This window comes from Petaurus breviceps, unplaced genomic scaffold (assembly GCF_028583685.1).
Source record: "Petaurus breviceps papuanus isolate PSGF00001 unplaced genomic scaffold, PetGlider_PUasm1.0 99, whole genome shotgun sequence".
Classification (NCBI taxonomy): domain Eukaryota; kingdom Metazoa; phylum Chordata; class Mammalia; order Diprotodontia; family Petauridae; genus Petaurus; species Petaurus breviceps.
In genome coordinates this window covers 24994589-25005922 of record NW_027187465.1, presented here as the reverse complement: position 1 = coordinate 25005922, position 11334 = coordinate 24994589, and the positions used below count along the sequence as shown (strand labels likewise).

Below are 11334 nucleotides of genomic sequence, written 5' to 3'. Positions count from 1 at the left end.
ACAGTCACACACAGACACACACACTCACTCACACACAGATACACACACACCCACATGCTCACACACAGTCACACAGATACACACACACACACACGCACGCACACACTCACACGCACACCCACACACCCTCTGCCTGGCCCCCTCGCCGTTGCCGCTGCCGCCCCCCGCCCCAGCCCGGCCAGGACCTACTCTCGGCCTCCTGGTAGAGGCCCTGGGCCCGCTCGTGCTCCAGCCTGGCCTTGCGCAGCTGCTCCAGCTCGTCCCTGAGCTGCTCGTTGTCCACCAGGGCCTTCTGCTTCTGCTTGCGCTGCTCCTCCAGCTCGGCCTCCAGCCCGTTCACCTGGCCCTTCAGCTGTGTGATGTACCTCTGGGCCTGGGCATGGGGAAGGGGAGCGTCAGGGCTCCCCCAGCACTGCCCTGCATGCCTTCACCGGCCATCCCCAGGAGCCAGTGCCCCGACGCCGAGTGACCTGGGGCAAACCTGGGGCAACAGAGCGGATGCCAGCCTGCACTGGCAGAGGGCTTTCCTCACCTGGAAGGTCCCTAATGAAATCACACCTCCAATCCCTGTCCCATCACGACTCTGATTATATACTGTTATGTGCTAGCATTGTTATATTGTTGTTCATTCAATTGTATCTGACTTTTTTTTGAAGGGGGGAGGGCGGGCCAATTGGGGTTAAGTGACTTGCCCAAGGTCACATGGCTAGTACTCGTTAAGTGCCTGAGGTTGGATTTGAACTCAGGTCCTCCTAACTCTAGGGCCTGTGCTCTATTCACTGTGTCACCTAGCTGCCCTGTATCTGACTTCTTGTGACCCCATTTGGGGTTTTTTTGGCAGAGATCCTGGAGTAGCTTGCCATGTCCTTCTCCAGCTCGTTTTACAGGTGAGGAAACTGAGGCAGACAGGGTGCAGCAACTTACCCAGGGTCACCCAGCTAGCTAGTATCTGAGGCCAGATCTGAACTCTGGAGCTCCTGACTCCAGGCCCAGCACTCTATCCCGCGCCATCTGGCTGCCTCAATCATTACATATGGGTTGGCTATCATTCTTAGAAGGCTGCTACTCTTCCCCATACCAAGGAGGGCCAGCACCCGCTCTGCCACTCAGAAACTTCTAGAATTCCCCAAGGTCACACAGCCAAGAGCCAGGACTTGAACTCAGGACTTGCTGGCTCTGGGATGGCCCTCTCTCCAGGACACTGCACTGCCTTTTCTACAGCACATAAGAACTTAGGAGGTGCAGCATGGCCATCATCTCCCAGGATCTTCACAGCTGCTACAAAAATAATGAATGATGCCCCGCACCAGCACCAAGCACGGCACAGGTATCGTCCCACTGAGCCTCAGAACAGCTCAGGGAGGCCTGTGGCACAGGGGCCATCTGGTGCCCTGCTGAAAATGGGGAAACAGATGAGAGAGGTTCTAGGTGCCATGCCCAGGGCCGGGGTTAGACCAGGGCAGGACCTGAACCCGGGTCCCTGCAGGTGCCCAGGCTGGTGGAGGACCTTGCCGTCCTTCCCACCACAACCCACTGTGTCCCCACAGATGATGACAATACGTGGGGTGTGGCAGGGAGAGGCAGGGGGACTCACCTCTAGCTTGATTTTGTCTAGTTCAGCTCGGAGCATCTCAACTTCCCTCTTCAGGTTCTCAATCTGGAGGTCCCTGTGGGCACAGGGAGTCAGGCTGCATTGAAGCGTGGCCCTGTATAGGTGGCACCCATACACCACCCCAGCTGGGGCCTCCCCAAGGGCCATCCTGGGCCCTTGGCTCTTCTCTTCCTCTCCTCTTTCTCCGCTCTCCCTCTTTCTTTCTCTCTCCCTCTCTCTCTTTCCCTCTCCTTCCCTCCTCTCTCCCCTCTTTTCCTCTCCTTTCCTCCTTCTCTCTCTCCTATCTCCCTTTCCTTCTCTCATCTCCCTCCCTCCCTCTCTTTCCCTCCTCTTTGCTCTCCCTTTTTCCTCTCCTTCTCCCTCTCTCCCCTCTTTCCCTTTCTCCCTTATCTCTTTCCCTCTTCTCTCCTCTCTTTTTCACTTTCCTTCCTTCCTCATCTCTTACTCTTCCCACCCTCCTTCCCCTCCCTAGTCCTGTGACTTAATTTGTATAAGGAATTTTCAAGGAGGAAACTCCCCCTCCCAATGACATCTGCTGTATGACTTACTCTTGTAGAGATTAAGTGACTTGCCTAGGGTCACACAGTCAAAAGATGTCAAAGATCCTCAGCCCTCTTCTCTCCACCCTAGTTCTGGGCCTTATCCCCTCTCATCTGGGCTCCTAATCCATCTCCCCTCCTCTAATGTCTCCTTACTCTTCCTCCTTCTTCCACACAGTTGCCACAGTGATTCTGCCAAAGTGAAGGTCTTTATTGCTCTCTGCCCCCACTCCTACCCCCTAATTCAATAAAGTCCTCTTGGGTCTTCAAAGCTCTTCCCAATCTGCCCTTTCCGGTCTTTCCAGTCATTTTATACCTTAATCTCCTCCACTGGTGTTATTTGCTGTTCCTAATACACAACCGTTGATCTCCCACTTCTGGACCTTTGCACTTGCTGTGCCCCATGCCTAGAATGCTCTCTCTCCTCACCTCTGCCTCTCAGAATCCCCAGTTTCATTCCAGGCTTGGTCTAAGTGCCACCTCCTCCATGAAGCCTTTCTGGATGTCTCCCTTCTTCCCCAAACTACCCTGTATCTATTTTGTATTTAGGCTGTAGAGACGTGTCTAACTATACACTATCTCCCATTCAAATTTAGACCCTTTGAAGGCAGAACCCATTTCAAATGAGTCTTTTTATCTCCAGTGCTTAGCATAGTGCTGGGCATATAATAGGATCTATCTAAACAAATGCTTATTTATTTATTAAATGGTTAACATGAAGGATGCCACATGCTGTGGTGACTGCCCTGGGTACCAGAGCCTAGTTAATGACTCTGAATCTAAATGTATGAGAAACGATGCTCAGAACTGTAATCCCAAAAGATAATTAGTTATAGTCTGTGTTCCCTATTTGCCAGGGAAGGAAAATAGGCTCACACTGCATAGAAAAATGTCTGATGAGGCCCTCTCCCCAAACTGTTTTGGTTAAAGTACATGTTACTGTGCATCTGTATATTCGTTCAAATTCCAAGGGGCATCTTTCAGTTCCTACTTTCCCACCCCCCTGCCCTTCAGAGCACTGGAAGGGATCTTTCATAGGTTATCGAGTCCAACCCCCTCATTTACAAATGAGGAAACTGGGGCCCAGAGAAGTAAAGAAACTTGCCCACAGTCACACAGCTACTAAGTGTCTGAGGCAGGATGTGAACTTGGGTCTTCTTGATTCCAAGCCCAATGCCCTATCCATACCATGATAAGCTTAAACCCTGGGGGGAGAGAGGTATCCCCACTCAGCCTTCATCCTTCCTGATGAAGTAAAAGCCCCAATTCTAGCTCTAAGCATGGGGTCTCCCCTTCTTTTCCCAAGGTCCTGGGTCCCTCACCTATCATCCTTTACTGTGCCGTTGGGGGGTCCAAATGTCTGCTCGAAAAGGTTAGCCACCACCTGTGAAGTCAAATCAAATCTCCACTTAGTATGACCCCTCCACTCCAGGAGAAGTCCAAGGGACAGCAGTAGCATTCATCCATTCAACAAAACCAGCAGGGGGTTAGATGGGGGCCTCACAGGGAGGCCCTCTTGGGATTACTCCGCCCTTTCCCCACCCCAGAGCAAGGTCATGCATGTGATAACCTCTCAAAGGGAAAGGCACAGGCAGCGAGGGAAACCGATGGCTAGCAGGTTCTCACCGGGGGCTCTGCAGCCGGGGGGCCGGTGCTGATCTCAATGAGATTTTCTGGCTCTTCATCCTCAGGAGCTTCCTCAGGGATCACCACCACTGGTTTGATGTGCTCGGCCAGAGCCGAGGCCCGCAGGAAATTGGGAGGACCCTAGGAAAGGAAAAAAACCACAGGATGCTTGGAATGAGAGCTTTACAGTAAGAAGAGACCATAACGGCTGTTTAGTACAAGTCACATCTGAATGACTGTCCCCTCTGTGGTAGAAAAAGCATGTTCCACCCGTCTTTGCAGACGTGGGGCTAAGTGGTCCCACAATCTTCAACCCATCTTTGTATGGCCTGGTCTCGGTCACTTGTCACTCACTGTTTCCTAACTCTGCAGCCACCTAAACTGACCAACCCCATCCAGGAGCTGCCAAACACAAGACCCACTGCACCCTGATTGCCTGGGGATCTCAGTACACCACAGTCAGAGGGGGCAGGGAAGGAGAGATCCCCACATGGCAGTTAGCCAGGGTCTGCACCCCTCCCAGCCTTGCTTGGGGGTCTACTGACGCTTTCAGGGAGAGAGGAAAAGATACCTCTGGCAGCCGAGGAATCTGAATGAGGCGTTTGAAATAGAGCATGTCCGAGGCCCTTCGGAAGAAGTTTCTGAGGCTGCAGACGGGGAGAGGTTGGTGGTTAGAAAGTGGACAGGTCAGGCTAGATCAGGCTTTTTAGCCTGGTGTCTGTGAACTTTTTTTTTTTTTAGCAAATGCATTTCAATATAATTGATTTCCTCTATAATCTCACGTATTTTATTTTGTGCATGTAAAAACACGAATCTGAGAAGATGTCCATAGGCTTCATCAGACTGCCAAAAGGGACCAGGACGTAACTAGCACAAAAAAGAATTCCAATCTAATCTATACTTGTTCATTTTTGGCTTAGTAACTTGATTTTCTTCCCTCTCTTTGATGAGGTTAATAAAGGTTTATCAATTTTATTAACATTCTGAAAGAACCAGTCTTTAGTTTTTCAGTTTATTATTTTTTCCTTTGATGTTCAAAATTTTTTCTTCTATACTTCAAAACAAATTCAATTCAAACAGGCATTTATTAAGCAATTTACTATGCTCATGCAAACAGTGGTAGGCACTGGAGATACAAAGACAAAAAAGATGAAACAGTTCCTGTCCTCAAGATGCTTATATTCTATTAAGGGGTAGGGGCAGAAAAGGAGAATGTACACTGATAAGGATTCCTAACCTGGGGTGAGAAAATATTTTTAAAGTTTTATTTCAACATATGGCTTTTCTTTTTGTAATGTTGTGTATTTTATTTTAGTTACTTAGAACTTTATTCACAGAAGGGCTCCACCAGATGGCCAGAGAGGGTTATGATTTGAAAACTGTGAAGAATCCCATATATATATATGTGTTTGTGTATGTCTACCTATCTATCTACATATATATATATATATATATATATATATGAATTTGAGGATAGAAAACTCACAAATGAAGGGGATTAGGAAAGGTTTCCCATAGGAGGCAGCACATAAGCTGAACCCTGAAGGAGCCTAGCAATTTTACAAGGGGATGGTGAGGAGGGAGTGTGTTCCAAACATGAGGGGCGGCACAGTACACAGGCAAAGAGGGCTGAGTTCAAAGAACACCAAATAGACCTTCTTCATACAGTCCCAACATCTTCCCCTTCCCAGAACCCCACAATGGAGGAGGTCATGTCAGGAGACAAAGGGGGCAGCCCAGGCCTCTTCTTTCTTGAAAGTACCACAGGCCAATGTTTCTTCCTCTGGGCCTGGCCCGTTACCTGTGAAACTGCTCGTGGAAACGATCCCTGTGTCCCTGTAGTGTGTCGGCTGGCAGACCTGAGTGGGCAAGAGGAACACCTTGTATTTGTTCACAAAACACCAATAAGTTTTACATTCATGATCTTGTTTACATTACCGCCCCCATTTTATAGATCAGGACACTAAGGCTCAGATAAAGAAAGTGACCAGGCTGAGGGTATGTGGCCAGTAAGAAGTGAAGCCGCCAGAGGACTTTAGGGTCTCTAAATAGTAATAATCAAGAATGCTGACTTCAAGATATTCCAGGTATCATCATTTTACAGATAAGTAAACTGAGGCTGAGAAAGGTTAAGGGCCTTGCTCAGGGTCACAGAGCCAGCATGTGCCATGGCCAGGACTTGAATTCAGGTCTTCCTGGCTCCAAGGCTGGATCTCTATTATGATGAATACCCCGCACATGGCAGGATATTCATTACTCCCATTTTCTAGATTCAAAATCTGAGTCTAAGAAACATTAACTGACTTGGTCATAATTGCACAGTTGGTGTCACAAGTGGGATCTGAACCCAGGTCCATCAATCCACTGTCATGCTCCATGGACTCCACCAGGATTCCCTCCTGGTCCAATGCCCTTACCACACACAACATGTTACAAATGCATCTGCTTTAGATCTGAAGGCATGGTGTCACCTTCTGGGAAGCCCACAGGGGAGGGAAGGATGGGAGACCCTGATGGGAATCCACCTGGCCCCACCCAACGCCCACACAAAGCAGCTCTCCTGCCTCTTCTCCCTCCCTTGCATCTCTGTAGTGGAAGGAAGGGGAGATGATGACCACAGCCCAACTCGGAGGGCCAGGGACTGTGTCCGGCCTGTCCCTATACACCCAATGACCAGCTTGGGGCCTGGCAAATGGTAATAACTTGGTTGTCATCTGGAAAAAATCCCACTCGCCCTACTGGCCAGGCAGGTGGGCCAACAACAACTACATGTCTATAATGCTTTAAAGTTTGTAGAATGCTTCACATAAGCTCTCTCTGCTTCCTTGTTCAGTTCTGTCTGACTTTCAGTCAATCCCTTGGGGGTTTTCTTGGCAAAGACACAGAAGTGTCTTGCCATTTCTTTCCCTAGGTCCTTTCACAGATGGGGAAACTGAGGCAAACAGAATTAAATGACTTGTCCAGGGTCCCACAGCTAGTAAGTATCTGAGGCTGCCTTTGAACTCAGGAAGATAAGTCTTCCTGACTCCAGGCCTGGTGCTCTGTGCACTGCACTGCCTAGCTTCCCTCTCTCCTTTGAGCATCACAATTCTAAGAGGAAGGCATGGTTCCAGAGGCCACATAGCAGCTATGTTCTGAGGAAGGCCTTAAAGCTGGGTCTGGTCTGATTCAGGCCATCATTCCTTTTTACTGCCTCCCACACAGGAGGTGTTCGGTGAACATTTGCTGAACTGATATGAACTTAACAGTCAATTCTCAGTTATTCATCCATCCAACAAATCATTAATTAATTAATTATCTGTGATAATGGAAGACAGAGGTGAGGCGAGTAAATAAAAATAGTAGATGAGTCACGCCTAATTCCCAGATGTCTTTGGAATGCATTGTGTAATTAAGAAAATTATATTTATTAAGAAAAAATAAATGCCTGGCTTGGGTTAATATTAAAATTAAGTTATTAAGGTGTTAATATTAATAAGGTCATTAATAATATTGAAATCAAGGCATTAAAAATGAGCCTGGAATTCGTGAGCTCACACTGATGGCTTTGTGGGCAAAGAAGCATACATAGGGTTATTTACAAAGTAGGAAATGGATAAAGGAGGCTGGCAGGAGCCACCTTGCCCAAGACATCCATCCATCCTAGAAGGCTCCCATGCAACCCTGGGCCAAGCTCCTCTAGAGACCCGCAGCTTGTATGGATGGCAAACCCCTGGGGACTTCAAGGCATGGCCCCCTGGTGGGGATGGGAGGCTGAAAGGCAGGAGAGAAGGACTCACAGGAATGAAGCTTGAACATGAGCTTGACCGTGTAGTGGTAGAGGTGGCTGCAGTCCTGGATCACCTGGATGAGGGGGGCCAGACGGCACTGGCCCGATGCCATCTGAGACACGGCAATGGCTGTGTTGAGTTGTCGAAAGACTGCCAAGGGAGAAAGCCTTGGTAAGAAGATGGGGGAGGGATTACAGCCACAGTCAGTGGGGACCTCACCTAGCCCGATGCCCTCATTTTACAGGTGAGGAAACTGAGGCCCAGGGAAGTTTAGTGACTTGTCCAAAGTCACACAGGTAATAAATAGAATTTGAACCCAGGTTTTCCCAACTCCAAGCCCAGTGCACCTCAGGGTTTAGGGGCCCCTTTTAGGCTATCTACAAGGTATCAAAGGGGAGTGCATGGGGACACTTGGGTCCCCAGTGCAGCCCTCCTCTCTAGACGCCTGACTGCTACCAGAGTTTAAAGTCTTTGGAGAACCAGAGTAGCCCAGGAAAGGAGGGGTGGGAGTCTCCCTCCACCTTGCTAGACGCCCAAGGTTACACCAACACTAAAGGTCCATCCCTGCACCGCTTGTGTTCAGCTTCCTGTCCCAGGGGATGATTCTGCAGTAGGGGGACACATCCCCCCATGACTGACAAACACAAGATCACAGGTTTGGAGCTGGAAGGGCCCTTTGAGGCCATTAGACCAGCCCTCTCCATTTATAAAAGAGGGAACTGAGACCCAGAGAGGTCGGGTGATTTTCCCAAAAGCAGCACTGGTATTCAAACCCAAGTTTTCTGCATTCTTTCCACAATGCCCTGGTCAGAGACTGGTTGGGACGGATGCCTCTGAGTGACCTGCGATAATCTGGGCAAGTCTAACCAGGTCTGACATAAAGGGTGATCTGTCCCTGCCAATATTCTCTAGGGAACTTAGGTCATCCTTGGGAGCCAAGAAGAGGCAGGGAAAGAAGGATTAGACTAACTTTGCTTGGCTCGAGAGAACAGACTTAGGAGCAAACTGAATGATCAATCAATAAACGTCTATTAAAAGGGCCTACTGTGTACCCAGGCATTGCACCAAGTGCTGGAGATTTAGGATCAGTAAGGACCAACTTGCCAGCAGTCAGAGGCTTCCCAAAGGGCTGACTGGGGGTGTGGGCTTCCCTCAGTGAAGGTCTTCAAGCAGAGACTGGCTCATCAGGAATGCTGCAGGGGGCATTCCCAGTCAGACTGGGCGGGATGAGATGGCCTCAGGGGTCCCTCCTAACCCTCAGGATTCTATTCCAGGCCCCACTTCCAAGGTCTATGGCAGAGCCAGCCGGACACTCTTCTCCTCTCCAGCTCCTACAAATGTCCCTTCACAGGTCTCCTTCCCCCCGTCCACCCTTGCCCTTAATTTTTAAAACAAAACCGAGTCACCACAAAGTTGCCACCTAAAAAAGCCCGATGACTCTCTCTCCCAGGCCAGTAAAACCAGGGGAGCTTCCTGCCAGGGTACCTGCTCCTGCCCCTCGGCCTGGGAAAGTCTGAACCTAGTTATGCAGGATTCCTCCCACGAGGGATAGGGGAAGGGAGTGATCCAACAAACTCCCCCAGCCTTTCTCTCTTTCTTTCCTTTCTTGGTCTTTATGGAATGGGATTATGTTCAAATGCGGTTGTGGGGGAACTGAATAGTATCTTTTTTTTAAATAAATATGCATTACCTCAATGGAAATAAAAGAATAATAGAAATAATAATAGAATAATGGAAAATAATATAATTTATATAGAGTTTTAAGGTTTATGGAGCACTTTATATAAGTTTTCTCATTTGGTCCTGGGAGGCAGGTTATTATTATCCCCATTTTATGGATGAGAAAAGTGCGGCACAGAGAGGCTGTCACTTGGCCAGGGTCACACAGCTGAGTGTCTGAGGCAGGATACAGCTACTTAAGTGTGAACCTCACAATGCTGTGTGGTAGGGGCTATCATTATCCCCACTGTACAGATGAGAAAACTGAGGCTGGCCTGGGGTCACACTGCTAAGTCAGAATCCCATTCCAGGCCTTCCTGTCTCCCGAGTCTAGGCCTCTGACCGCCATGGCAGGCAGCTGGCCAGCATCAAGGTTCCCTGGCTTACTTGCTTGGCTGGGGCCTGGGGGAGTGACCTGCATTTTTCTGTCCTAGTCTGAGAGGAAGAGTACAGCAGAGGGTGGCATCCTGGGAATGTGGCCTAGTGAACCACCTTCATGGGAATCTGTCCTACCTGCTGTGAGAGGCAGGGAGGCTGTCCTCCTTTACCTGGGCCTCAGATACACACTGGCTTGGAAGCTAACAGGGCTGGTCACACGCCCTCCTTCTTCTCTGCCCACTCTCCACCCCCATCTCAACTCTGGGAATCTGGGAAACTCCACCCAGACCCTGGATCACCTTCCTTTCCCGGGAGGGCTCACCTGATTCCGAGAGTTTCAGCTCACAGTCCATATAATCAAACATCTCCACGGTGAGCTGGAAGCTAGAAGCCAAGAGACAGCTGAGAACAGGGTTGGAAGGGGCTAGGCCTGCAGTGGCACAGCCTAGTAGTGGCTGCAGGGGTCGTGGGCTCTGAGGCGTAGCAGAGGAAGGGACCCTGGGGGTCACCTGGGCCAATTCTGTCATTTTACAGACGTGGAAACTGAGGCCCAGAAAGGGCCACGTTTGTCCAGAGTCAATCAGGCATCATGTGGCAGAGCTGAGATTTCAACCCAGGGCCAGTACTCTGTGTACCATGCTAGGCTGCTTCACACTTAGGACACACACACACACACACACACACACACACACACACACACACACACATACACACACCCTTCTCTTGGCCAATATAAGGCCTCGTAACAACTATGGTGGAAATTTACATTGTTTGCTGAAAAAATCGAGGCCTCTGCAACGACCAGCCTTATCTCCAGAGAAGATATGCTTTCCCTCTTTTTGATGGGAGGGGTGGGGCCCATGGATACAGAATGCTGTGTACCCTGGTTGACTGACTTTGCACAGGATCATAGCTCCAGAGCAGGCCTGCACAACATATGGCCGGCAGGCTGCGTGCAGTCCACCAAAGTGGCCGCAGGCAGCATGCTGTGCAGGCCTGTTTTACATCTTCTACATTTTTCGCAGGTTGCCCAAAATCCTTTATCAGGCTGTAGGTTGTGCAGGCCTCCTCTAGAGACCCCAGGGGGTCCCCAAAGGCTATCTGTTCCAACCCCATTATTTTATATGAGGAAAACGAGGCCTCAGGAGCTTGAGTGATTTGGCCAAGTCCACAAGGGCAGTCAGCATCAGAGGCAAGATTTGAACTCAGGTCCTCATTCCAAATCCATTCTGTTATTTCCACCATAACATATTTTTACCATGTAAAAAAGGAAAGCTCACTGTAGACAGAGTGATTTGGAAATGATTTGTTATGTAAAAACAAAAGAGATTAATAAAACATTTTTTTAAAACCTCACAACCGAGTTTACAAGAGACAGGAGACAAAGAGAGAGCAAGAAGAGAGAAGACTGTGTGTATGTGTGCGTGCATGAGTATACATGGGAGTGTGTGCATGTGTGTGTGCGTGAATGTATGTGTGCATGAGTGTGTGTTTGTGAGTGTGCGTGAGTGTATATGTGCATGAATATGCATGTGTGTGAATGTATGTATGTGTGCATGAGTGTGCATGTGTGTGAATGAATGTATGTATGCATGAGTGTGCATGTGTTTGTGAGTGTGCGTGAGTGTATGTGTGCATGAATATGCATGTGTGTTTGTGTGAATGTATGTATGTGTGCATGAGTGTGCAT

General features: G+C 49.1%; 1 protein-coding gene across 1 annotated transcript in view; it reads right to left on the bottom strand.

Annotated features, from left to right (window-relative positions):
- Positions 1-11334, bottom strand: part of HIP1R (huntingtin interacting protein 1 related) — a 74399-nt gene that overhangs the window by 18999 nt on the left and 44066 nt on the right. Inside the window, exons 7-14 of the mRNA XM_069081744.1 lie at positions 9967-10028; positions 7557-7697; positions 5579-5636; positions 4349-4424; positions 3778-3918; positions 3474-3535; positions 1595-1667; positions 190-373 (exon numbers count right to left, since the gene is read on the bottom strand). Of these exons, the coding sequence (XP_068937845.1) occupies positions 190-373; positions 1595-1667; positions 3474-3535; positions 3778-3918; positions 4349-4424; positions 5579-5636; positions 7557-7697; positions 9967-10028 (797 nt within the window). The remainder of the gene's footprint in view (positions 1-189; positions 374-1594; positions 1668-3473; positions 3536-3777; positions 3919-4348; positions 4425-5578; positions 5637-7556; positions 7698-9966; positions 10029-11334) is intronic.